This window comes from Hemibagrus wyckioides, linkage group LG13, assembly GCF_019097595.1.
Source record: "Hemibagrus wyckioides isolate EC202008001 linkage group LG13, SWU_Hwy_1.0, whole genome shotgun sequence".
Taxonomy (NCBI): domain Eukaryota; kingdom Metazoa; phylum Chordata; class Actinopteri; order Siluriformes; family Bagridae; genus Hemibagrus; species Hemibagrus wyckioides.
Window position 1 is genome coordinate 22421130 of NC_080722.1, and position 27935 is coordinate 22449064.

The 27935-nt window shown below is 41.3% G+C and overlaps 2 protein-coding genes across 3 annotated transcripts in view; one reads left to right on the forward strand and one right to left on the reverse strand.

Annotated features, from left to right (window-relative positions):
- Positions 1-11362, reverse strand: part of mms19 (MMS19 homolog, cytosolic iron-sulfur assembly component) — a 20002-nt gene extending 8640 nt beyond the window's left edge. Inside the window, exons 1-18 of the mRNA XM_058405981.1 lie at positions 11238-11362; positions 10466-10514; positions 8202-8302; positions 7760-7845; positions 7362-7436; positions 6267-6336; positions 5655-5783; positions 4754-4815; positions 4393-4479; positions 3927-4001; positions 3719-3796; positions 3166-3304; positions 2689-2843; positions 2054-2132; positions 1259-1384; positions 600-681; positions 416-513; positions 171-317 (exon numbers count right to left, since the gene is read on the reverse strand). Of these exons, the coding sequence (XP_058261964.1) occupies positions 171-317; positions 416-513; positions 600-681; positions 1259-1384; positions 2054-2132; positions 2689-2843; positions 3166-3304; positions 3719-3796; positions 3927-4001; positions 4393-4479; positions 4754-4815; positions 5655-5783; positions 6267-6336; positions 7362-7436; positions 7760-7845; positions 8202-8302; positions 10466-10514; positions 11238-11325 (1726 nt within the window). The 5' untranslated portion in view covers positions 11326-11362. The remainder of the gene's footprint in view (positions 1-170; positions 318-415; positions 514-599; positions 682-1258; positions 1385-2053; positions 2133-2688; positions 2844-3165; positions 3305-3718; positions 3797-3926; positions 4002-4392; positions 4480-4753; positions 4816-5654; positions 5784-6266; positions 6337-7361; positions 7437-7759; positions 7846-8201; positions 8303-10465; positions 10515-11237) is intronic.
- A 236-nt stretch (positions 11363-11598) lies between these two features.
- On the forward strand, positions 11599-26385 carry ubtd1b (ubiquitin domain containing 1b). 2 transcript variants are annotated; one of them, XM_058405983.1, is made up of 4 exons: positions 11599-12135; positions 12399-12705; positions 23843-24070; positions 25480-26385. In XM_058405983.1, the coding sequence occupies exons 2-4, from the start codon at positions 12627-12629 to the stop codon at positions 25857-25859; spliced, it is 687 nt and encodes a 228-aa protein (XP_058261966.1). In that variant the 5' UTR covers positions 11599-12135; positions 12399-12626; the 3' UTR covers positions 25860-26385. The 2 variants fall into 2 exon arrangements, with proteins under 2 accessions (XP_058261966.1, XP_058261965.1); XM_058405982.1 differs by having other exon boundaries at positions 11599-12705.
- Positions 26386-27935: the final 1550 nt, after the last annotated feature.

A 27935-nucleotide genomic window follows, 5' to 3' on the forward strand; every position in this document is an offset into this window, starting at 1 on the left:
CTCAGCTAGCTGCCTAGCGATCCTGCTATTTACAGACAATACTATCCTAAAAAAGTGGATCAGCAACATTATATATGCTACTTAACTTTTATCCATTTCCTGTGTGTGAATGCAGAAACCCCGGCTGGATCAGAGAATAAATATATAGAAAGAGTAGCAGTAGGATGTACCTTTGTGTGCAGCAGCTAATGCCTGCAGTAGTACAGGTGCGCTCTCCTGCACCAAGCTGAGCTGAGACGAGATGAAGGCCAGAGCATGGACACAGCGCTCCCGTGATGCCGCTTTGCTCCGACCCGGAGCGGGACTGGAGGCGTCTCCTTCAGACATGGGTTTTGTTTAAAGACGCATTTAGTAATCAAGAGAAAAAAAGGCAAGTTATTTGATCAGGTTACATTTGTCAGAGCTTTGCTGCTACCTGTGAATATTTCATCCTTCAGTCTCGGAACCATTCGGGAAGTGAAGACAGCAGGATGGAGACGAGCCAGCGATCCAGCGCAGTCCATTACTGCCAAACTGAGACACGATGGAACAAATCTGTCGATCGGTTCGAGCAAGCTTCAGTAAATATCACATGTTTTGCACGCTGATGCTTTAGTTACCTGACTTGCGCATCATCCTCTTCTACAACAAGCCTAGTCAGGTGATCCACTGCTATTTCCACATCCGTCTCCTCTAAAAGGCCTTAATGAGAGAGAAAAAGAGGTTTGATTTGATTATCCAGATCCTGCTTTATATCGTACAGGTGTTTCGTTTTTAATCTCATTATTTACATTTTTAAAAAAACCCTTAAAGCTATTCCACTTTAGCTCTCTATGTGTGTGTCCCAAATTGTATACAAAAAAAAAAAAAAATTCACTTCATGCAATCGACACTCGCAGCTTTGTTTAAGTAGCAGAAAAGGGGCGGGGCTATCGCCTGCTGATGATGGATGGGAAATATATTTCAAGGCGGCTGACGGCACTCTGGTGGACGAGACGTCTTACAAACGTCTTTTAAATTACAGGTGAGATTAATCTTTCAACATTTAAAAAATTTCTTTGCATTCTGATAAATCTAGCAGCATCTGTCACATACTGGGAGATACCGTGATCAACTGATGTTACCCTTCTAAAATTCATACACTAGACTATATAGTGCATAGTGAATAGTACGTCATATGGGACACAGATCATGTCTTCATGCTCCACAAGGATCTTTTTTCCAATAAACTACAGGACACTATATCAAAACACTTTTTCAGATGTGTGTATCCACCCACCAGGCTGCTGGGCCAGTGCGGCAAGAACTTTTGTAGCTGTGACTTGAAGATTTGCGTTGGACTCAGCCAGAGCAGAAAACACCATGCTGCTGAGAGACTTCTGGAAAGGGAGCAGCACATTCTCCTCTGAGCAGGGTTTGAAGAGAAAGGAGAAAAAAACGACAAATTATTTCAAACCTCAGCGATATTCAATGATCAAATCGAACAGTTCAGAAGGTGTTTCTTTTTAATAACAGAGCTATGGTTACTAGTGGGTAGCATAACATTCTGGCATTTATGGAAGGAGTCTCCAGTGTCAGCTGTTTGCAACTCAGAGGTAACCTTCTCTCACTTAAAGCTAAATACTGATAAAAAGAAAGAGAGGCTGATAAGGGAGAGTTAATAGCTAAAACAATGCAAAGGATAAAGCCTGATTTGTGCATGTGGGTAAGACATGTTCTTTAAAATATATAAAAATAAATGATACAGTTGGCTTTATTTTAAATTTACTATCATAAATCAGTCACCTAGACTGCAACCGCCATCCAGGCGTTGATTATTTTCCTGTAATGGCATTACACCAAGTCTTTTATCCCTCACTATTCAAGTATATATAGTTTAAATGACCACTATACAAATATATAAAGAACAGCACTGAGCAGTGACACGGCAGACATGAGGAACTAAATCATATTTAAGATAAGAATCCTTTATTTGTTTCAATTTATGTGCATTTACGCAAAGACAACTAGTTCATGCTGAAATGCCTCAGGAGTGAGATACAGGAAGATACATGTTTAATTAACACACACACACCTCGTTCTGCAGGCTGGCTGCTCACAGTGGACTGGATGAAGCCTTGCAACACCTCCAACAAGGTGCGCCGATGAGCACACTACACACACAGAGTAATCAGATATAATACATTACACAATGCCAATGATATTTTTTAATGCTTACTTGAGTAATATTTAAAGTCAGATAGACAAGTGCCCCATGGTGACCTGTAGTCAGTTTTGAAACATTTTAGAACCTGGTATTAAGAAAATACAAAAGAAGTGTCACCATCAGACACAAATACCAAAACAAAAATACCTCTACAGCTGCATTAGTTCATGTATTTAATCTTTCATCCATCCTCTTTACTGCTTATCCTATACAGGGTCACCAGAAGCCTGGTGCTTATCCAAGAAGACTCTGAGCACAAGGCAGGGGACACCCTGGATGGGGTGCCAACCCATCACATGACCCATTCACACACTCACACACACACTAGGGACAATTTCAAGATACCAATCAGCCTGCAACGCATGTCTTTAGACTGGAGAGGAAACCTGGAAGCACAGGGAGAACATCCACACTCCACACACACAGAACGGAGGTGAGAATCGAACCCCTGACCCTGAAGATCTGAGGCAGCCACCTTTCCCCCTGTGGGTTATGAAACTGACCTGAGTTCTGGAGTTGTACTGTTCAAACAGTACAGGCAGCACCACTGCCGTCACTATGAGGCTCGCCCTGTAGGAGGCACCACATGCAGCCTGCAGCAGCTTAGCGCTCGGCCACACCAGCTTCAGATCCGGCTCACACAGATGGTGCTGACAGTCTGAAAGAAACAGACGGGGAGAGAGAGATTTGAGTGATGAAGATTGACACTTCTTACTAAACAGAACATTTTAGTCTCACAATAAACTGTACTCAGTACAGCAATTGAAATGTTTAAAGTGCACAATAATTTTAAGTTTGATTATAGTGAATCAGTGGGTTAGAGGTTAGGGAAAACTTAAAAATAAATAAAATGTTTAAAAAATGTTTTTAGATAAAAAAAACAATTCGTCATTTTGTTACTGCACGTTTACAGCCAAGTTGTACCTCATTAAAATGGAGATTGAGATACAAAATGATCATCTTTTGCCATACACCAGTACCTTGGAGGACGAGCTCCAGGAACGTCTGCAGAGCGTCTCCCGAGTCTGACGTAAGGACGGTGCGAGACAGGCAGGATGTGATAGCACTAAGAGCCGAGAGACCCGCTGACTCGACTCGCTCACTCGCCGTCTGGAATACCTGCAAACCGAACATGACTCCACAAGCTTAGTTTTTACACGCAATACCTCAGGCACCAGCAGGCTGCATAGTAAAATGTTATGATAGTGGGTTAGTTCTCAAAAATCAGCTTGCTAAGAAATCTTGTTATTTTTTTTGGATTAAAACAGTTCAGGGAATGGCGAAAGATTCATTTGTTTGACCCCTAACCCTCCTTCAAAAAATGCTAAACAAACAATCAGCTCCTCAGAGAACCAGGGAAGGACTGGTATTGCTGGCGTCAGACCATCTGGTCATTGTTTATTTTCCTATAAGCAACAGAATGCGCCATCATGTTTTAGTCCTCGCTCATTTGTAATATTAATATTAATAAAATACAAAGCAAATGTATGAGCAAAAGAAATTTAATAGAAACAATCTGCAATACAGCATCACCTCTCTGCGTATGGAGGACCAGAGGCCTGGGAGGAACTCGGCCAGCTCTTTGTGTCCGTAAACAGGTGCACAAGCAGCCTAGAGCAAAAAGGAACTAGTTATTATTTACCTTCCTGTTTTGCATGAAAAAACAAAAACAAACAAACAAACAAAAAACCAATCTCTCCAGTTCTTCTGCATATGCTGGATGTGTGTCTGGCTGATTTACCAGCGTCTGCAGGGAGTCCACCTTGGCGTTCTGGACGTCTGAGTCAAGCTTCTCGATAAGTAATGGCAGCAGGAACTGTCGGTGTGAAGAATGCAAATCGATTACACAAACCAACAACGGTACACTTATAACAAATTTGAATAGGGAACTGAGGTGCCACTTGTATGATATCCAAACAATGTAAAACAGAAGCAGGAACAGAACTTCCTCTTAGTCACACCGGCACCATGCGAAGTATGACTGTTTAATACAGGCCAAAGATTTGGCAATCATCTGTGCTGCCTTAATTTCAACTACATGTATTTCATCCTAGTTGTGTGGCTGTGTAATACAGACAGACAGACAGACAGCTTGACTTGATGTGTATCTAATCTGGAGAGCTGTTAGATCTTTCAGGTGTGCTAGTGAATGAATTTCAAATTTAACATAAGTTCAGTGCAGCAGACTGAAGAGATTGGTGACAAACCTCTGCGAATCGTGCCGTGCCTGTTAGAACGGCCCGTAGAGCCAGGATGAGGTCCTGCTGTGTGATGCCGTGAGGGTCGTTGGGCGGCTGATCAGAACAGTGAGAGCAGAAGAATATTAATGTGCATACAATTAGTGACATATTTTGGGTTCTTTTTTACAAGCAATTTTCAAGGAGAATAATAACTGGAGGTGACATCACTTTATATCTCTGTATAAAATATTAACACAAATTTATTCATTCAATAAGATCACATTACACTTGACAGTCTTTCATTAGTGACTGCAGATTAACAGACCATAAAAAATCCTACATCATTATCTGTTACTGGGCTTGAAAGTGAAGCTGGAATTCTACGTACAGGCGTGAAGTCTATCGGGAAGTAGCAGGATGTGACTTCAAACAGTTCCTCTGTAAACTGATCTAAAGGGAAAAAAAGAATAAAGAATCAGTCAGAGACATCTGCTTAGCTACTGGTGCTACCGAGAGAGAGAGAGAGAGAGAGAGAGAGAGAGAGACACAGACAGAGAGAGAGAGAGAGACAGCGAGACAGAGAGAGAGACAGCGAGAGAGAGAGAGAGAGAGAGAGAGACAGCGAGAGAGAGAGAGAGAGAGAGAGAGAGAGAGAGAGAGACAGCGAGAGAGAGAGAGAGAGAGAGAGAGAGAGAGACACAGACAGAGAGAGAGAGCGAGAGAGACAGCGAGACAGAGAGAGACAGCGAGAGAGAGAGAGATAGAGAGACAGAGACAGAGAGACACAGAGAGAGAGAGAGAGAGAGAGAGAGAGAGAGACCGAGAGAGATAGAGAGAGAGACAGCGAGACAGAGAGAGAGACAGCGAGAGAGAGAGAGACAGAGACAGAGAGAGAGAGACAGACAGAGACAGAGAGAGAGACAGACAGAGACAGAGAGACAGAGAGCGAGAGAGAGAGAGAGACAGACAGAGACAGAGAGAGAGACAGACAGACAGAGACAGAGAGAGACAGAGACAGAGAGACAGACAGACAGAGACAGAGAGAGAGAGAGAGAGACAGACAGAGACAGAGAGAGACAGAGAGACAGACAGACAGAGACAGAGAGAGAGAGAGACAGAGAGAGAGAGAGAGAGACAGGCAGACAGAGAGAGAGAGAGAGAAAAAGGGCCTTAACAGGGCATTCCTTCGGCTTTATCTGTCCAAGCTTCCAGACTAAACATCTGAGACTATTAGACTATGCATGATTAAGAGTGTGATTGTGTGTGTGCATGTCCGGTGCAGTACTCACTGAGGTCATAACCTCTGTAGATGATGTTTCTGGCTATCTGGAAGGCCAGCAGCAGGTTGCGAGGATCACGTTCTCCATCGACAGCCTGCACAAATCCAAACACAAAGTCTGGACCCAAATCTTTCAGCTCTGCAGAATGAGGGAAAAAGACATCGACAAAAATGTCAACAGTAGTCATGAACCAAAGCAGTATTCGTGAATAAAAACCAGATAAAACTTTTCATTTCATTTACCAAAGCTCACTCAAAATCCCTCATCTTTATAGTCAGGATTCTCACTTTAGTGCTGCATAAAACAAAACTCTAAACAAATATAGAACAGAATATTCCAACAGATTCATTTCACATAGTTTAATATCACAAAAGAGATTAATTCGATCCCAAGCTCCAGTACTATCAAGTGCTTGTGGATAATACAGCAGGTAATGAATTTTAGATCTTAATGTAACTGCAGCCCTGTACACCAATCCTTAACTTTTACACCTTTAGAAAAGACAACTCCTAGAAAGTAGAAAGACAAGATAACTGAAAAAAATTGATATAGTCCCATACATCACATCACACTGTAATAACAGAATTGTGTTGAATACATCACTGTGGTGAGCCTCCTTACCTTCCTCTCTCGAGTCCATGAGACTGATGAGTATGTTGTAGACACATGCGCGTTCGGTCAACATCAGGGACTGTCCACACAAAACCCCACACACCATAGAAAAAGTTAGTAAACAAAGCTGTTGTTGCTCTTCACTCCATGTGCATTTGGTGATTTATAAGAATGTGTAAAGTTCTTTTACTCAGAAGGGCTTTTCACACTTGAAATAATGAGTCGTTCTAAACCCTGGGTAAACTGACCCCTGCTTCAGGTTTCACACTCATTATACTAGTATACTTTATACTTTAGGGTGAACAATTAATCCTGGCTATTTATAATCTGACATTTCACACTGTACTTTCCTCTCTTATTTGAGCCTTCAAGAACCCTGATTTGATAAATACAGGTTGCATGTGTCAGGCTTTCACATCAGTGAGGAAATGTATATGGGGCAGTGGTAGCTCAGGTGGTTAAGGCTTGAGTTGAGTTGTTGATCAGAAGGTCAGGGGTTCAAGCTCCAGCACTGCCAAGCTGCCAGTGTTGGGCCCTTGAGCAAGGCCCTTAACCTTCTTTGCTCCAGGGCCACTGCATCATGGCTGACCCTGCACTCTGACCGCAACTTCACTGTGCTGTAATGTATACATGACAAATAAAGGCTGCTTCTCCTGCTGCCTCTTCTACAGTTCTCCTTGGCTGTTTTAAGCCTCCTGAGATGCACAAAGGCACAATACCTTTCTGATCATAACTGGGAAAAATAAATCTGTCTCCAATTTTCTCCCTTTGAATGCTGTTCCCCTCGAATTACTGTTTCCGTGACTGCATAAAGCATGTGTTATGAGGCATGCACTGTTCCTGATCAGGTGTGTCTGGTGCTAAAAGTTTAGCTGTAACAGTCCTGTTTAGCACTGCAATGTGGGACTAACACCATAAAAGTAGCAGGATGTCATAACCTCGGGTAAAATGTGGTGCTTCTAAACTACAAGATTGAACCGTTCATCTAGCTGGAGGTTAACATCAGGGTTTAGGATGACGTAAAACCCCTGGGGTATAAGTGGAGTGTGAAAAGCCCTGAAGAACATCTGATGCATGTCTGTGTTGTCTGTGAGTTTAATTCACCTGCACATGCACATCCTGGAAAAGGGCTTTCAGAATAGAAACTGCTGCACCAGAAGGCAGCACTGTGCACTTCGCCTGGAAGATTGAGATCATTTACATAACAAGGCCAATTACAATCCAAGCACAATAAGGAGCAGCCACTCAAGGACCTTAACATAGCCCTCTGGCCGTCCAGCCACTCGATCATTACACTTCAAAATCGGACAGTGTTTGAGCTAAAGACACTAACCTGCATTTCCTCATTAAACTCATTAGTCAAAATGATCCAGTTTGTGTATCAATATTGATTAGTTTAGATGAATCATTACTGAACAATCAAAATCAAATGAATTATTTAATATATATAGATTCCCTCTGGAGCCAGGGTGGGAAGGGGGAGTGCGTGTGCTTGGGCTTACTAGAGCGGTGAGTCCGCAGAGGACATGCGGAGTGATGGCGTAGTGATCCTTTAACCTGTTCTCGTAAAACAACACCAGGTCCTTCACTGCAAAGAGGAAGAAAGTTTCTTCATCAATAGACAGTAATCTCACATAACACATCTAAAGGATTGATTTTTGAGGATGGGAATAAAACTCATTCATATAAACTGCAAATTAGATATAAATATACATCGATCAGCCATAATATTATGACCATCTGCCTAATATTGTGTTGGTCCCTCTTTTTGCTGCCAAAACAGTCCTGACCTGTCGAGGCATGGACACTATATACCTGAAGGTACATTAAAACACACAGAACACACTGGGAATGGATTTGTGCTCAGGATTCGGTCTGCAATGCTGGAGCAGGACCTACAAGAATGTGTGTGTGTGTGTGTCTGTGTATGAGACAGAGGCTTACCTTCGCTCTCTGAAAGGCTGCTGTAGCATTCCTGCAGGACTTGCGAGAGGAGCTGCACCCCTCGGCCACGTGTCTGAGTCTGAGAGCTTGTTAAACTCAACCTGAGCAGTAATAAAACAGCCGGTCAAGGAAACATTAGGACATTACGCCAGATTTGGTGCATGGTCATTTAAATCTGTTCAGTTTTGCAGAATGCTGCTGTGGAGTTTAGTCTGAAGCTGCACCAGGGTTTGTGTACAGATCAGTCAGTCCTCACTGGGTTGATTTATTGTTTGCTGCACTCTGAGCTCATTTTATTCCGCTAGCACTTCCTGTAGTCATGTTTTGTTACTCTACTCTGTTGTACTATAACCCAATACACTATGGATATAAAACGTCTACACAGGTCAAGATGCAACCCAAACACGAGTAGTGTTTTCATATACTTCAGGGTACAGTGCACAGGGTGTAGTGTAGTGTAGTGCAGCTACTAGGAGGAAGGAAAACAACACCCTTCAGAATGAAAGAATGAATTAAATTCATTTTCAAAAGTAATTATCATCACACACCAATGAAGTGATTCTGAAGAGCCACAAATAAAGATCAGCTGTTTCTGTGGGATATTCTACTTGGTTTCACGCAATGGCTGAAGACATGGTACTCAAATGAACTTATAATAAAGCTTGCATGGCATCTCACTTAATGAAAGAAATCAATCAGGACAGGGGTATAAAAGAATATCCAAAGCATTAGGGAGTCTTATTGAACACAGTGGGAATTGTCATCAACATGGACAGCACAGGTCATCACCGTGAACAGGACGTCCCTCCAAAACTGACAAGAGCGCAAGTAGAAAACTGATTTAAAAAAAGCTGTAGAAACATCTGGCAAGTACTGCTCACTCAACAATCGCTTGCATTCTTCACACATCTGGGTTATATGGAAGGGTGGACAGAGCCTTTCTTACAAAGAAATACACACAAAAGTGAGTACACCCCTCACATTTTTGTAAATATTTTATTATATCTTTTCATGTGACAACACTGAAGAAATGACACTCTGCTACAATGTACAGTAGTGAGTGTACAGCCTGTATAATAGTGTAAATTTGCTGTCCCCTCAAAATAACTCAACACACAGCCATTAATGTCTAAACCGTTGGCAACAAATGTGAGTACACCCCTAAGTGGAAATGTCCAAATATAGCTGTCAAAAACAAGACGGCTTTTCACCCAAAGAACACCAAACACAGAGTGAAGCATGGTGACGGTAGCACTGTGCTCTAGGGCTTAGACTGGGGCTCTAGTCAAGATAAGAGGAAATCATGGATCCCGAACTATTTTGGCACAAAACCTGAAAGCCTCTTTTATTTAAAAATAAATAAATATATGTTTAACATATGTTATAAGTACAGGAGTGGGTGTTGTGTGATGAATTATATTGCGACAGTTCCTGGTACAGGAACTTGAATGAATGCTTGTGGTAGAAATTTGTGCAAAGTATTGTACTTTGTAGAGCTCAAGATGTAGTCTGCGTTAGTTCCCCCCCCCACTGTCGTGTAAAAACAATTATGTGGCTTCCTGGACATATGCACAAGGTGTCTGACCTCAAACCTTTTCTTTGGTCGGCCATTTTTGTTTGTTTCGAATGGAAATTTTTGTTTTGCATGCCATAGCATTGCTTGTCTATGAATACAACCCTGTATAAGAATATATACTAATTAAAATGCTACGTGCAGAAGCCAGCTCAGAATGTTGGCGGTCACATTAAGATCGTTTGTTAACATAAGTCGACAAAAGTCGACAAAGAAACAGCTTCAGAAGAAGATTAAACTTTTTGCCACATCCCAGTTGGTCCCAAGATCTAAATCCTATCAGAAATCTAGGGAATGACTTTAAGAGAGCTGAGCACAGATCATCACCTCACAATTTTACAGATTTTTTTTTCCCAAATCAGAAAGTTCATGATGTGGGTTACCCAAAATGACTGAGTGCTGTATTATAAGCAAAGGACATTTTAATAAAGCACTGGTTAACAGTTTTGCACACTTGTGTTCTTTATTTTGTTTGTACCTCAGTTGTTACAGGGGTGTGTAGACTTTTTTATATACAAATGTTAATAAGATCTACAGAACCTTTTTCTTTAACAGTGTGTGCTTTTTGACTGCAGTGGCAAAACACTGGCAGAAAACAGTACCATGTAAACTTGGCTTGGACCCACAGTGCCACTCTATGCACTGGTGCTGCTGAAACTGTTTCTGTGTGATTTTATATAGAATACATTACCCAAGTGCTTCAACCAGTTGAAGTATGGAGAACTGTCCAGCCTTGACACCTTTAAAAGAGATGAATATAAAGTTTAGGCAAATAAACTGCTTCAATATGAATATACAGTTCACTGTATAGAGTGTAGGACACAGGCATCTGGATGAATTTGGGATCTTGTCCTGGACAACTTTTGTTCTCTAAAGTAAAGTATATTAGAACGTCATGTTTACTCTTGGAAACCATCCCTCTTTTCCCCTCAAGAAACAAGTCGCTTAGGATTCGTCCAGTGCATGATCACTTAAAAGCCTGATAATATCAGCTAGCTCACGTGAACAAACAGCCGGCTTGCACGTGCCAGCGTTAGCTTTATGACAATTGTTGATTTTGGATCCATTTCGCCGTGAAGCACTAATCTTTATGCGCTTTGCTCAGAGAAAGCAGCTTCTAATCCACAGTGCACACAGGATGTGGTGAGACAGCTAGCAGCATTCTAGTCACGCTACATGCATCGCTTTTTTTCTCACCCGTATTCTTACAATCCCACCTCCTCTGCTGTGATTGGCCAATTGTTTACACAACGCAGCAGCTCACCAATTGCACAGCAAGAATGCTTGAGATTGAATTTCCAGCCAATCACAGCGCAGGGGGCGGGATTAGCCGGAATATGTGTGGGATAAACAATGTTCGTTTAGTAGCAAGTTACGGACTGCACACGCAGAATCGCGCGCACATGTGGAATTACTGCTCGTTCATAACAACAGTATTCGTGCCTCTGAGACGTATTACATACCTGTCGCGACATTTGCAGCTGAACCGTCAACTTGTCCCGATACAAATTCTTCCACCAGACCTAACAGTTGAGCACTGTCGGCAGCCATCGCGAAGAGCTTCAAACATCCTCTGACGCATGCGCAGACGGTGTATCGCGCAAGTAGACTGATAATTAAAATAGCTGATAATTATATTCGATTATAGCAACATAAAATACACTGTACTGTTCTTGGTCATTTACATACCACGTTTTTACATCGATTGCGCGTAATTTATTTATTATGAAAAAACATACTAAGAGCGAGATATAGAATTTGTCCAATCGCTGAAGGTTTCCGTGTGACGTAGGAACTACGATCCGGAATAAGCGCATGCGCACAAGACTTGTAAAAGAGTAGCTGAAGCTGGCCAGAAGCGCGATTAGGGATATTGAGTACAGGGGACTTTGAGAAGAGCTGGAATTCGTAAATATACCGGCCCATTTTGGGCCTTTTGGCGGATTAATGAGTTAATTCGGAGATTGATATTGCTGTTAACTGTAGCTCTCCTTGTAGACTTGCAGCAAAGTGCTTAGAGACGAGTAGGTTTAGCTAAAGCGAGCTTGTTTTTCAGCCAGAAATAACTCGCCACTGTTCTCGCGCACACAAGTGGAGTTGGAGTGAAGCAGCGAGTTGGGGAACTACTCCTTCTACTCCGCTATCTTTATCCAAAGGTATATGTTGTAGTCGTGTTTTACATTCTCGTTTTTGTCCGAAAGCGTAGATAATGATATAATTCCCCTCAGGGGCTTAGTTAATTACTTGGTTTTTAGACACTTGGTTTGTGTAGCTAACTAACTACTCGTTTAGAAACGAGCTGTCGCGCGAGACAACTCGAGAAATTGAAACCAACTTCGACGAAAATAGTCCCCGACCGAGGTAGGCCAATTTCAGTAACTTTATACCGAAATATTACTTAGTAATGTTATTGAGCAGCCAGATGAGATGCTAGTTTTGCTGTGTGCTGCTGTAACGGAAGCCATGCGCGAGACCCTGTGGAGGACGGCGTTCTAACAGCTGAAACAATAACATCATTTTAACACTCTGACTCGTTTCCTGACCGCCGACAAGAGACAGTCGTGTAACTTTACTTCTCCACTGAAAAGCTCGTCGATTTCTAAAGCTTGGCTGGTTACTTGCAGGGTATCACCTACACGGAGCTTTAAAGTTGATCTACGACCGAAGTAAACCGCTCTGATGCTTTCTAATAGGTAATAAGTCCTCCATTAATGAACACTGCTGCTGTCTGACACCGAACCCTTGACTGATTGCACTACATGCAACAGAAATAAAGGACCTTCTACGCAAAGATATCTAAAAGTTTTAAGTTGTGACCAGAGAGCAATGTGGCTGTTGTTCATCTGAGCACCATGGGAGGATGTGTGGGGAGAGAGCGCCCGGAGTCCCGAGGCTCGACCCACCGCGGACGGGGCCAGAGAAAACGTGGAGGTAAGACGACTTGGTTACTTAGTTAAAGGTGCAATAGTCGATTGTTTTTTTTTTCTTGAACAATTCACATGGAAGGTTAGAGAACATGGAGAACAAAGGATCACTTAAATGAACTCAATGGAAAAGTCGCTGAGAAAACCCATTTAGAAAATCTAGTTCCGGCCCGGAAGGGCCAGTGTGTCCGAATTCTAAGTATCTATAAACAGTAGGTGAGAAATGACCTGCTGATTATACCGAGGTCCTGCAATATATGGAACAATGGACACGGCGATGTCCAATAAGGTAACACCACTGGGTCTGAAGAGACTGTAAGTGCTGTAGATATTCAGTGGTTTTGGAAAAGAAGAAAAATCTTATTCTGAAATTGTAGGGAACATGACAGCATGGTGGGTATGTGTATCTGGATTGTATTCATGCTACACACATACTGATCATTACATACTGTATCGAGTAGATGCTGAATCAAATGCACTAGGTACACACACACACACAATTTTGTTTAAAACAAAACTCTACTCTTACCTACTGCACCATTGTGACAGCTGCTGAAGCAGTTTACAGGATATCTACCACCATCAGAGCTGTTTATTTTTTGCACAGTAATATATTATTGCAACATGTAAGTGAGCATTTAAAGAACGCTCCACCCATAAATATGTTTATAGTGAATTATCTGTGACGTGTTCAGTGATGGTGGTGTATTTGTATCATTCCCGTGAGAAGTTGGTGGTTGTGTGCTGCTCCGGCGTCATGGGGAAGTTGTTGTTGCTGGTGCAGTTACAGGAGGGGGGGGGGTCTACTGGTAACATCCAGGTTTTGTTGATGACTCCTAAAACAACAGAGTGGGTGTGTCTTGTTTTCCAGCAATGTTCAACATATTCATGAGAAATCTAGTGCAGAAATGGTGGAGAGGGCTAATACCAGACTCAGATTCCCAGAGTGCAATGCATCTATATGATGCAGAAGTGCCAAATTACAGGAAAGGCTCAGCTAGTTGCTGATCAAGCCTGATGGCATTATTAAGCATGAAAGTCAGACTAAAAGACTAAAGTGCTGCTGCATCACTCTATTTGGGTAGAGAGGAAGCAGGCACTAAATCACACTGCACCATTATTAGAAAGTAGTCAAATGGCATTATGGGTAATTTTTAGGCTATCTGAAATCTAACTGTTGATGAAAGTAGTTTAAGTTTGATGAGGAGCTTGTGTCGTCTATAATTTACTGGCATGGGCTCCAGAGCCTCCTAGACCCTGAGCAGTATTAAGCACTTACAGGAGATTAATGTACAATTTGTTCAGGTGTGTTCATTTTGTTTTTGTTTTAACTTGAAGAGCATAGTTAGGAGCATGTGAAATATGAGGAATTTAATCTCTCAAACTCCACCAGCAGTTTTTAGGAAATTCACGACCTGTTTATAATGTCAGTGTTTGCATACACGCAGGACTGTTTCTGTGTCATATGAAAGTCAAGTTGGTCATTATGCATGTCTGTTGGCTGGAAGTGTAATGAAGCCGATTTGCTCCATTAGGGTGCAGATCAACACAGTCATGGAACCAGACTGGAAGTTCAACCAGCATTAAGAACAATAGAGCTCATAATAAAAACAAGAGTGTGTGGGAGACAGAAGCAGGGCTGCCTTGTTCCCGTTAAAGTGCAGTGCACTTTGATATTATTGATGTGGAGTCAAATTCACACTGTTTATATAATACAGAACCTGATATTCACCTTTACCATGAGCTATGGAGTCTTTCACCCTGTCTGAATTAGCATTACTTTCTGCGTCGATTCTCTAAAGATACTGCTTTTATCGCCTGAATCTGGGTGGACAGAGCTGAAGTGTTTGAGAGTTTTTTAAACAAACTATGAATTAATATTCACTCCTTCTAGCGTTGCATAATGTGGAGTTGTACAGACATGCCGACGTTCATATCAAAGATATGCTCATGGCAAGGTGAAGATCCCAGAGCCATGTTTAATCTCCAGCCTTACTGAAGATCACTCAGCAGCCTGGGAAAATGAGAAGACTTTCAGATGTTTATCATTTTATGCCTGCAATTACGCTGGAAGGTTGCGTTTACGTTCTCGTACTCCCTTCTTGATCCCACCCCCTCCTTTTTTTCCCCCCTGAAGGGAAGGCACTGTTCATTCATTTGTGTCAACATCAGCAGAATTATTTTTGGTATCAAATGACAAACAGTTTACCTCCAGGTTACTGCGGCCCTACTGTAAACTTGGCCTAATGCTTATTTGTAGCATGGATATAGAGGTGTGTGTGCAAGTATGTTTCTGTATTAGCATTACTAAGGTGAATTGTTAATACAGTGATTTATTGGCATGCACCAGAATGGCATAATGGTCAGTTATATTCACACACACGAGTTAGGATTTCATAAACACAATATAACAAGGACATCATCTTTTATTATTATTATTATTATTATTTATTTATTTATTTACTTATTTTTTTAACATGTAAGGTTCTCGTTTGTTTTGAATGAATACTTGCCTTATAAGTACAGGAGTGGGTGTTGTGTGATGAATTATATTGCGACAGTTCCTGGTACAGGAACTTGAATGAATGCTTGTGGTAGAAATTTGTGCAAAGTATTGTACTTTGTAGAGCTCAAGATGTAGTCTGCGTTAGTTTCCCCCCCACTATCGTGTAAAAACAATTATGTGGCTTCCTGGACATATGCACAAGGTGTCTGACCTCAGACCTTTTCTTTGGTCGGCCATTTTTGTTTGTTTCGAATGGAAATTTTTGTTTTTCATGCCATAGCATTGCTTGTCTATGAATACAACCCTGTATAAGAATATATGCTAATTAAAATGCTACGTGCAGAAGCCAGCTCAGAATGTTGGCGGTCACATTAAGATCGTTTGGTAATGTTTATAAAAAGCTACTCCTACACCTGAATACCTGTTCCTTATTCACCATTTCGCGGTGCAGCCATGTTGTTGTGTCGGACTTCTCAGCAGGCAAAACGATACTCCCTCAACAGCATGCTATTTTATAGTTATTGCACCGTAAATACTTCTGCACTCAGTATCGCAGGGGTTTACTTGTCAGGATGGATAATGTGTTGTGGTCAGTTTAAGACGAGCGTTCATCTGCAGTCTTGTGGTTTCGGATGCTTGGTCATTAATAAGGTTTGAATTGTTTATTTAATGATGAGTCATGGTGATGTGTTAGCTGAGCGCTCTCACTGCAGTCAGGTTTAGTCTGAACTCAGAGTGGCGTCTCTGTCACTGCTGCCCTACATAAAGCTCTACAGAACAGTATATATCAAGTAAAACTTCAGAACGTGCAGTCGCATCAAATTCCTTGAAGGTCTATGTAAACAACCAACATGGCTGAAGTCTGACTCAGGTAGCTACCTCTTACTGTTTAACCATGCCTGATAAGATTATGACTATAAATAAGATTGTTTCGTGATTGTGAAGATTTGAACTTCAAAAACACAATCCTTTGTATATTATTTTGCGAAATGTCCTCATCTGTGTGTGATTGGCTGTAAGCATCTGCTACAGAAGCTGCACAGGTTCCTGTTTAATCATCAGGAATTCCAGGTTTCTTCATCCAGTTACCTGCTCTCTCAAAGTATTGTCTAGTGTTCTGTTCTGTCCCTTTATAATACTCTGCCATGTCCAGCCCTGGACCTCAGTCCACCAGTTGATGACGCCCGGTCTGTCTGGTCAGTAGGTAAACGAGCATGGGAGCGATTTGTGAGTTTTGTCGTTTAACACTAAAACATGAGAGATGTTCAGATTTATCAGAAAATAAATAATTGGAGCCATGATTCAAAATGATGCATTTTTGATGGTTGATTTAGCGCAGATGGAAAGGTGGATCTGAAAAAGAACATGTTTTCATGTTTACCTGCATGGACTAGGCTGAAATTTATGACATGATGGTGCATGTAAAAGATTTAAAAACCTGATTGCAGGGTAGGAGTGCTGTTGAATGTTGATGATCCTTTCAAGGAAGGGGTTGTAATTTTAGGTCTCTTTCAGCTTTTACTGATGGTAAAATGAAAACGTACACACTGTTACGCAGTTAATAAACGCAAACAGTACATGCGTATCTTGGATACGTAGCCAGCTAATGAAGATATATTGCTGTCTATTAGCAAATTGTATTTAGTCCTTTTAATGAACCTGTATACACTTTAGCTGTGCACATGCAGGGCACATGCTCATGGACGTTGTGATAAACAAACCTTTAACAGCCAACACCCAGAGGGTTATCTTCACCTACGTGTGTGTGTGTGTGCGTGCATGCCTTGTTTTGGACCCAAGATAAGATAATCGATTGTGAAAGACTTGTCATGTGTCTATTACAGAGGGATGATGTGACCTGTCTTCACAATACTTACTTCCTTCCCTTCTCTAACAGAAGTGAAGTCTGGGGAAATCGTATGGCATGGAGTTGAGAGTCAAGAAGAACGGTCTGTGTGTGGTTTAGTGAAATGAGCGGGTTAAATGGAAGTGCACTTTACAGGATGAGACACCTGAGATCAGGCATTCGCGAGCATTCAGCCAGCCTCTCGTGCTCATGTAGGCGTCTCGGTGCTTGCCGATTTTATTGATTTCATCTCAATAAACCAGACTCAATTATGGTGCAGGGTTTAATCGGAAATAAACTTCTAAAGCCGCTTTCAGACTTTGAGATTTTAGCAAGACCAATAAAATCGATTTCTGTAAAAGACTATTCGATAACGTGTTCTCCATATCAGCTTATGTGACCAAGATCCATGATTAAAGCACATTTCTTCTCTGTCACGGTGTCATTATTCTTAGAAATTAAGAGTATTCATTTACACTGACCATTAATAAGCCTCTGAAACTCTGAGCTCTGTGTTGGGTTTTTTTTTTATGGGCAATGAGGAAGGCATTTGTGTGGTGTTTGTGTTATCCGTGCGACTCCCCGACGTCCTTGTTGGCACGATATCTCAAGAACACCTGAGTGAATGTTTGGCAGCTTTTATTTTCAGTTACAATTGGAATCATCAGCTTATAAAAACTGATTAGATTTTGGGATTGATCCAAATCAGGATCATATAATATATACACATACACACACACACATACACACACACACATATATATATATATACACTATATTGCCAAAAGTATTCGCTCACCTGCCTTGACTCACATATGAACTTAAGTGACATCCCATTCCTAATCCATAGGGTTCAATATGACGTCGGTCCACCCTTTGCAGCTATAACAGCTTCAACTCTGCTGGGAAGGCTGTCCACAAGGTTTAGGAGTGTGTTTATGGGAATTTTTGACCATTCTTCCAGAAGCGCATTTGTGAGGTCACACACTGATGTTGGACGAGAAGGCCTGGCTCTCAGTCTCCACTCTAATTCATCCCAAAGGTGTTCTATCGGGTTGAGGTCAGGACTCTGTGCAGGCCAGTCAAGTTCATCCACACCAGACTCTGTCATCCATGTCTTTATGGACCTTGCTTTGTGCACTGGTGCACAAATAACAATAAAGGCTGTTTCATTTCATTTTCATTTCATTTCAGTCATGTTGGAAGAGGAAGGGGCCAGCTCCAAACTGTTCCCACAAAGTTGGGAGCATGGAATTGTCCAAAATGTCTTGGTATGCTGAAGCATTCAGAGTTCCTTTCACTGGAACTAAGGGGCCAAGCCCAGCTCCTGAAAAACAACCCCACACCATAATCCCCCCTCCACCAAACTTTACATTTGGCACAATGCAGTCAGACAAGTACCGTTCTCCTGGCAACCGCCAAACCCAGACTCGTCCATCAGATTGCCAGATGGAGAAGCGTGATTCGTCACTCCAGAGAACACGTCTCCACTGCTCTAGAGTCCAGTGGCGGCGTGCTTTACACCACTGCATCCGACGCTTTGCATTGCACTTGATGTATGGCTTGGATGCAGCTGCTCGGCCATGGAAACCCACTCCATGAAGCTCTCTGCGCACTGTTCTTGAGCTAATCTGAAGGCCACATGAAGTTTGGAGGTCTGTAGCGATTGACTCTGCAGAAAGTTGGCGACCTCTTCGCACTATGCGCCTCAGCATCCGCTGACCCCGCTCCGTCAGTTTACGTGGCCTACCACTTCGTGGTTGAGTTGCTGTCATTCCCAAACACTTCCACGTTCTTATAATACAGCTGACAGTTGACTGTGGAATATTTAGGAACGAGGAAATTTCACGACTGGATTTGTTGCACAGGTGGCATCCTATCACAGTTCCACGCTGGAATTCACTGAGCTCCTGAGAGCGACCCATTCTTTCACAAATGTTTGTAAAAACAGTCTACATGCCTAGGTGCTTGATTTTATACACCTGTGGCCATGGAAGTGATTGGAACACCTGATTCTGATTATTTGGATGGGTGAGCGAATAACTTTTGGCAATATAGTGTGTGTGTGTGTGTGTGTGTATATATATATATATATATATATATATATATATATAATATTATAATATTATGTGAAACAAAATGTATAATCAGTGATGTGACCTTTTTAGGAGGCGAATAAATGAACTTTTCTAGGTTGTAAGCACTTTGTAATAGTCCCCATTCAGGAAAGTAGAGATTATGCTTTCTGGTTTCTCTGTAAACCGACAGGCTGTGTTTTAAACAGAGAGGGAGACTGATGACAAAATGACACAGCTATAATGTAGGTGAGAACAGGAACTAGCTATTCTAGTTTCACTCCGCAGCTATAAACCTCTAAAATAAAACTTTGTAATTGTTGACAAATCGCTGTGGTGTAAATGAATATCACACACTTCAGAGCGTGCTGTTCTACAAAAATAACACACTCCCCGGTGCGTGGCGTATAACAGCATGGACTGTCCCTTACCTAGAATATTGGAATACACGAGAAACTAGAGGCCCAGGATCAGCTCTACATTTTTACTCTGCTAAAACCTACCAGGACCCGTATATACAACCAATCTGTAAATGCCCTCTCCCGCTGTCCCACGGTAATCTCTAATACAGTGTTTTTTAAGATTACCGGAGCAGAGCCGAGCACATTCTGTTCCAGAAAAAGTCATCGGACCTGGTCTGTTAAATCTGCGCTCACGAGCCTTTCAGGACACTTTGGGTTTCTTGCTTAACATGCACAGATCTTTGCAGTGGCCTGGTTAATGTGCTTATTTGTCTAGTTTTCTTCCTATGTTGTGTTTTAATGAGTCATTCCATATAGCGCACCTTGAGGAAGGTTAATGCTATATTGCAAGGACCTGCATTGAGCTTTGTTTCCTTTCGTAGGTCTTCGTGGTTTTGGCACTTCCATGCTAACAATGTCTTTCACCTCCTGTTGTGCAGCAGTGCGAAACCAGGCAGCAGGGCAAATCCTGATTACGTGGCTGCACCTAAGCCGCCCACACTATAAATAATTTGTTTAGTTGAAAGGTGACCTTTTAAAACCGTTTCTTACAGCCCGTTGGTCTTTCTTTGACAACAAAGAATCATAGCATCTTTTAGACACACACAAACACACACTTGGATTTTGGCTTTATATTTTATTTCCTGACATCAATGCAGTTTGTGTCTGGTCTGATGTACTGCTGCTTATCAGCTGCCATGCATATGGATAAGAGTTTTTGTTAACGAGAACCAAGTGAAATATGGCGGAGGCTCGAGGTGGGCTTCTAACCGATAGATGTTTTCATATATTTTTCCGCAGCAATTAAGCAAATGTCTTTGTATTTACTGCAGCAAAACAGCAACACGGTGTGGGCCACACCCCACAAACAGAAAGCAGTCATATTCTTCATGTGCATAACATGGCAGTCGGAAACTGTGGGTTCAGTAGGTCTGCTCACACACACACGTACACGCACACACACAAAATAACAGACACCGGTGCAGATTTGTGAAGCGTAAATCAGGCATTGTGTGGTGTCGAAGTGAAACTGGCTTGACAGCTGGGGTTGGGGGTGGAATCAGTGGAACATGACATATTGGTAAATGTTTTTCTTCCTGCTTATTCCAGTGATGCTTCTCACAAATTGAATTGTTTTTGAGGTAGAGGAAGATTCTTTACTGACTGCAGATGCTTCAAACTGACATTCTGACAATCTGACCAGTAATATGATGTATTGATTCTCTGCATGTTTGAGACTCTTGTTACATTTAAACCCAGATGTCTTAGAGCTCTAATTCCCACAAAGCTCTCTTCAGTGGTGTTGATTCTGGTCAAAGTCTTGAAAAAAAATTCCATCAGCATTTTAAATGAAAAAACAAATGCAGATGCATGAAAACACGAACGTTTGTTCATGTGAACCCAAGTGACCATGTGAGTCAGACCCATGAATGTCCAGTATAAAGGCTCTCATTTCATCCTCTTCCCAGCACACACATTCCATGGTTTCTTTACCAGTTTGAGAAGTGCTGCTCAAAGACAGGAAGCTGTCTTTCTCTGACATGCCTGACCACCGTCAGCTTCCCCATTCTGTGGGTAAGCAGCTCATGTCTCATAAGCAAGACTGTTTTTGTCTAGGCGACTGATTTTTCAACGACTATATTATCTTACTCACCGTCGAGTTAACGTGTTGTGGTGCCATTGTTGACACAAAATAGGGGTTCTGTTGTGGCTGTGAATGTTGGCTTTATAGCACTTTATATGCGTTATTGTGAGCGTAATTGCTTTCGCAGGCTGTATTTATCCTAAATGTGCAGTTAAAGTGGGAGCGTCCATACTCACATAAACAACTGGAACTCATGACGTTCATTAATGCACAGTGTGCTGGTCTTCTTCCACATTTTATTTTCCTACTCTTTCTGATATACTGAGTATACAGAAGGAAATGAGATGTTTGACAGCTCAGATGCGTCGTGCCTGACTAAACATTTCATAGTCGAGTAGGTACAATATGGCAGAGGAGTCTCGGTTCTTTTATTAGAGCGTTGGGTCTTTTGAGGTTTTACCTCAAATTTTGTCTCAAGTTGTAACTTGATTTCTTAAAACTTTCCACATCTGTGCTCTTCACTCTGTCTGCCAATCTAAGCAAACATGAGCTTATTATATAATATTAATCCGCCCTGTAGCTGGGACTCTCTTTAAAATAAAGTTTGTGTACTGAATTTTGTGTATTCGTTCTGTTAAATTGTCAAATCACACATGCAGCATTATGATTTTTATTTAAAAGAAAAGTCATTATAGAACCAGACTCCCGTATGCTGTGTTTATTGTGTAGCAATTCATATCAGCTGTAATAACCTAATTTCCTGTAAAGCTCATGAAAGCCTACTTTAATTGTTATTTTACAGTTACAGGCCTGAGTAGCTATTGGTTCTGTTTTTAACTGTAATGAGAACAGCAGACAGTATCTCAGCAACAAACAAGCCAGAGGACAGTAACTAGTAGCATTAGCAACAATCTAGCTGGCTAACATTGGTGATAGGTTGTAATAGTTGCCTTTACAAATCAGTGATTAATATGACTATCGTTATTGATTTAATCAGGTAATGTCTCTATTATCTGATCTAAAGCCAATACTGCTATAAACTAATGTACAATTATAGAAAGAAAATATTATGCTGTTGATGGTATGTATGGTCATGTTGATGTGATGTCACCCCATAAGCAGGAAAAGAAGTGATAATTGAGAAGACTTTGGGTCGGGCAGTACCGGGGGTGTGATGTATAGTCAAGCAAACCCAAATGTGATCATATGTAATCACTTGAATGTTTCCAAGTGATTTCTTTTCAAGCTACTGAGTGTATGTTATGGCTTTTCATTAAAAAAAAAAAAAAAACCGCAGAAGATAAAAAAAAAAGAACAGAAAACGTCTCTATTATATGTTCATGAACTGTTGTTACAGTTATTCTGTAATACAGTAGTAGTAATTTACTGTCCGAACTGGTAGGAAATTTGACCTTTCACACACACCAGGAAGTTTTTAGCAATTATAAAATCACCAAATCACACGGCAGCTTCTGTTAAGTTTCACATTAAACAAAAGATGACACTGACTGTGGTATGGTAGCTGTCCTGGCCAGACAGATTTTTTCTGATCTGGGATTTTCATATTTTGATGCACAGAATTGTGTGAAGAACAAACAAAAAGCCACCCAGTAAGAGGCGGTTCTGAGGGTGGAAACACCTTGCTATTGAGAGAGGTCTAGTGGGTCACCTGACAGGAACATGTGGTAACTCAGATAACTACTCTTTGCAACTGTGGTGAGCAGAAAAACACTTCAGAATGTACAACCCAACAAACACTGAGGCGGATGGGTTGCAGCAGTAGAAGACCGTTATGTGTCCCATGTCGCAACAAGATTGGTGACTAATGACTCGGCACCACCCATATTACAAAGTGTTGCTCCATAAGTAAAAATAAAGATTCCTCATAAAGATACTGAGCACATCAGTGTGTTTTAATTCAAGAAAAGCTGTAATTACAGCTCAGTAAGAACATGTTTTGAATGTTTTTTTTTCTTCTGTAAACCTGCAGGTCAAACACATCATAGATTATAATTTGAAATAAACACAACAGCATGTAGAAAATGTGACTTATTTCTACCTTTCCTTCTTCCCCTCTTCAGTTTATTTCTAGGCTTGGTACTGAATAACACAGGGCTGAAGTAGAAAATGCAGACTTAAATTTGACCTGGTTCTAGCGCACCTCTGCTACAGCTGCTGTTGAATGAAAAAGCTTGTTACAATGAAAGCGTTAAACTGTTACACCTCTGAAAATACCTCTGATGTGAACTGGCCTTCACATTCAACAGCTTTAACGGACTGTACAATAGAAACAGGCTACTGCTGCCAAGTGAATTTTCTACTGAAACACTAATGCAATAGAAATGCAAGACAAAATGATTCAAAAATTATTAAAGTGTGTTTTAGTTCATGAGTGAATTCTTTGAGGCTTTTGTTTTGTCTGTCTCCCTGATTGACTGGAAAGATTGCGATGGGACCGGACACTCTTGCTTATTTATAAATTTCCTGTTGTGTATATCCCCGGCTATATCTGTGTGTGTGTGTGTGTGTGTGTAATGTCGCAGGTAAAGCACTTTTGTACAATAAACAGTATGAATTAGTCTATTTATTAGTCTAAGTTTATTTAACAACTGCATTTTGCCTATTATCTTTATCAGCTTTTTCATTCAAATACATGTGTTGTTGCACACAGCCCGTAACGAACCTCTGAAGAAGGATAAGCCCAGGTGGAAAAGTGACTACCCCATGACAGAAGGCCAGCTGCGCAGCAAGAGGGATGAGTTCTGGGACACGGCACCGGCTTTCGAGGGCCGCAAGGAAATTTGGGATGCCTTAAAAGCGGCTGCCGTGGCCGTGGAATGCAACGACCATGAGCTAGCTCAGGCGATATTAGATGGAGCCAGCATCACACTACCACACGGTGAGAAAATCCAGACAGTTGCAGCGTTTATATGCTGCTTTAACCACTTCTGATATTCTTTTCCTTTAATCCAGTTTTTAAGGTTTTTTAAAAGTTCATTCACTTGTAAATTTATAATTATGTCCAAGTGATAGGGATGCCACAATAATCAATATAATATTGAACCGTTCGGTACGACCTCCACGGTTCAATACGCGTATGTGAACCAGGGTTTTTTTTTGTTTTTTTTCCCTTAAAATAATAATAACCATGCATTTTATTACTCTCTGAACCTCCTGTTTGTGTTTGCCTGTACGGTATGTCTACGCGCTGAGACAGACCCGCCTCCCTGCGAGTAAATAACCAATCAGTGAGCACATTTGCAGCTCCATCACCCCGTGATATCACTGTCTGGAAGGTATGGCAGAGCAGGTAAAACAGGCATCCAAAAAGCAACTGTCCCCTATCTGATTCCTTCCAGCATTCATACCCAACTGGTTCAGAGAGACACAAACAATAATTATAATATAATAATTGCTAAAGATTTGCAGCCGTTTTCTGTGATCGGTGATGTGGGCTTTCGGCAACTTATAAAAGTGCTCGAAACGCATTACACACTACCGACACGTTCTTTTAGAGCCTTTGCTCTAATAACAGATAGTTGGACCTCGAGGGTAACAGGGAGCTCTCACGGTGACTGGTCATTACATAGCGAATTGGGGGGAAAAAGCGCCGTCCAAACCCGTCCCCTGTAATAGTCATAGAAACGCAAATTTTATATCTCACTATTTTCAGTACACTATGAATGTGTACAAGTTCATTCTTGCATTAAAGTAAAATAAAGAGAATTGCAACTAAAACCAGTTTTTTTTATTTTCTTCTTAACATACTTACTGTTCCTGTCACCTAAACAAAGAATAATGGAAAAAAAAAAACCTTTAATTTGCCAAGCCATCTGAACCGAAAACCGTGTGTAAACGCGGTACGTATTGAACCGTGGGTTAACTGTATTGTTGTATCCCTACCAAGTGAGTTAGCTAAAGTGAGCTAAACTTTAGCTGGCTACGCTCGAAAGGGTTGAAAGTGCCAGTGTTACATGAGGGATAACTCTGAATTTGATGATTACCTTCTCAGCTATGTGTTGTGGATTTATATTTAAAGGTAGGGGTACTTTGCACTGTTCACTGTGAGTAACCGTGATTTCATGCAGCTGAACGTAGAAATTTAAGTTTTCTCTAGTTTTTGCCCGTTAGAGAAAGGGCATTAGTTGAATACAGCATTATAATGTTTAAGCATGATCACTTCTAAGCAACTGAATTGCACTACTAGACTAAAATATACATTCAGTGTTTGCCATATCCATGAACTGGGAAAATTTCAGATTATTTTTGTGTAGTCTACATTTAAGTTTCTGTTTTTTTTGCCTGTAGGATCCCTGACCGAGTGCTACGACGAGCTCGGTAATCGCTACCAGCTCCCTGTCTACTGCTTGGCTCCACCAGTCAATCTAATCTCAGAGAGAGGTGAAGAGGAATCGGTGCCAGAAAATGCAGACACACAAACGGCCCCCAAAAAGGAGTTTCAGCTCAAGGTGCGCCTCTCGACAGGCAAGGACGTACGTCTCAGTGCCAGCATGGCTGATCCTGTGGGCCTGCTGAAGAAGCAGCTGCAGGCCCAGGAGGGCATCGAAGTGGCACGTCAGCGCTGGTTCTTCTCTGGCAAATTACTCACAGACAAGACCCGCCTTCAGGACACTAAGATCCAGAAAGACTTTGTCGTCCAGGTCATTGTGAACCAGGCCGACTATTAAAGGCAGAGGTGACCAAATAGCGCTGAAAACATGGGAAGTGTGGGGGGGGCAGCTTTGTACTTTTTTTTTTCCTCCCCAGGAAAAGAAAATCACAAGAAGAGAGAGACAGCCAGCATATGTGCTCCACGACAGAAATAAGCATGTTTTTCGGCTTGTCACATCTTTTTGTTTTTACTTACAAAAATAGATCAGAAGAGAGACGAAAAAAGAAAGATGGACGTCACATGCTGCTTTAATCTTCTACTACAAAATGTCATTGTTTAGAGTCTGACCATCACTGTACCTTGCTGGAGCCATGTGCTGGTTCTGTTTCATTTGGACAGACTTTGTCGGTGAAGCACCAGTGAAAGTAAAAGTGAATTTTTTTCTTTGTGTGACCTCACTAAGAGAGCCTCTTTTGAAACTGGCCTGGTGAGAAGTGATTGTTGAAAGAAGGTGACGTGGGTATTGATCAGAAAGAGTCGTGTAGATGCTTGCTCAAGCAAAGTGCCAATATAAGTGAGGCTTAAAAAAAAAAAAAGGAAAAGCACATAATCTCTGGACTGTGATTCTGGAAAGGCCTAATATTCAGAGGATTGTTTCAACCCATACCTCAGCGCTCCTGCTCCAGATTATCTCTCAAGGCTTTTATTTCTTCTTTCAGTGTACTTGGTTTTTTTTTTTTTTTTTTAAAGAAAAAAGGAACTCAAGCTTCATTTGCACACTTGCTTATACATATAAGCGTTGACGTGTATTGTGCGCCTTTTAAAGGAAGAAAAAAATATTCTTATATGCTGATTGTTGTTGGTGTGCCTGCATTTGTGCTGGCTTTAAAGGCCAGCATCTTCAATATAAAATCTGGGGTTTTTTTGTTTTTTAAGCAGTGGCTGGCCCCACAAAAGTTGTCATTTCAAACTTGTATCCCATTCAAATTCAGAGCAAAGGCACAATTTTACTATGCAATTGTAAAAACTACAAAAGTAACTATTTCAGTTCACATGGTTGCCCATAGAGATATATATAAAATATAATATGTATCTGTGTTATGTTTTCAAAGTGTGCATTTATTGAGCTGCACAATCCCTGATGTGACGTTTCTCTCTGCTGGTACAGCCTGGAGGATAAAATAAAAACGACAGCATTTCAGACGTTCTAGTTTGGCTTTATCTCTACTAGATGTCATTAGACACTGATGGAAATGAGCAGACAAATTTTTCCATAGAAAACCCAGCAATGTAGAGGTGGAGGAACGGGTGGAGGGGGCAGGCTTCGGGTGTAAACAAAGCACTAGTGTTTGACCAAAAGTAAAACCCTGGCATGGATGAATCCGAGGGTAAATTAAAAACTTTTTTTTTTACTCATCAGACTAGTTACCCTTTAGGCAGTTTATCCAGGGTAAATTTTAAACTTTACAATAAGCCATAACTTTGTAAATGATGTCCGTGGAGAGGCGCTTGTGTTTAGCTGACCTCGGAGTGTCTTATTTAGTGTTAAAACCTTGTTCGTCTCCTCCTCATTATTAGTGTCTCTGCCTCCATGTGATCCTCCATGTGGAAAAACCTTATCTTCATCTCAAATCTTAAAAACTGTCCGCTTTTACATTCTTTTTTTTTGCTTTGTTTTTGTTTTAGGATTACATGTGATAATTCGTTGGATAGGTCTAATATATCAGGGTAGGATTTTCTTTCCCCTTCCCCCAAATTAACCTCAGAATGTGCAATACATTTCTCCTGTACTATGTCAGTACAGTTACTTCCTAATGAGTAAGGCACTGCCCTATCCTACTGAATCACCACTTCATCATAGACCTGTTATCATCCCTATTCCTGCTCAGTGTTTTGTTTTTGTTTTGAAGCGTTAAAAGCAGAGGCTCTAGCTGCCTGAGACCGCTGTGTTGACTGTGACCTCTGGCTTGCTGTTAAAACAGGTCTGATGGGTTCCTCACTGTAAGCAGAATACAAAACCCACATGTTATGACAACAGACCTAAAAGCTTCTGTTTTTTCCCCTAGCATTTCAGATCAGTGAGTTTCCATTATTACCAAGTATCTGATCCAAAAAAAAAGAAAAAAAGAATGGTGGGATATTGTTTAATGTT

What these genes read in the sequence shown, in the direction of transcription:
- ubtd1b (XM_058405982.1), top strand. Translation starts at nt 12,627, where the DNA reads ATGGGAGGATGTGTGGGGAGAGAGCGCCCGGAGTCCCGAGGCTCGACC. An exon ending in GGGCCAGAGAAAACGTGGAG is followed by an intron (nt 12,706 to 23,842) that starts GTAAGACGACTT and finishes TGTTGCACACAG; the next exon opens with CCCGTAACGAACCTCTGAAG. An exon ending in CAGCATCACACTACCACACG is followed by an intron (nt 24,071 to 25,479) that starts GTGAGAAAATCC and finishes TTTTGCCTGTAG; the next exon opens with GATCCCTGACCGAGTGCTAC.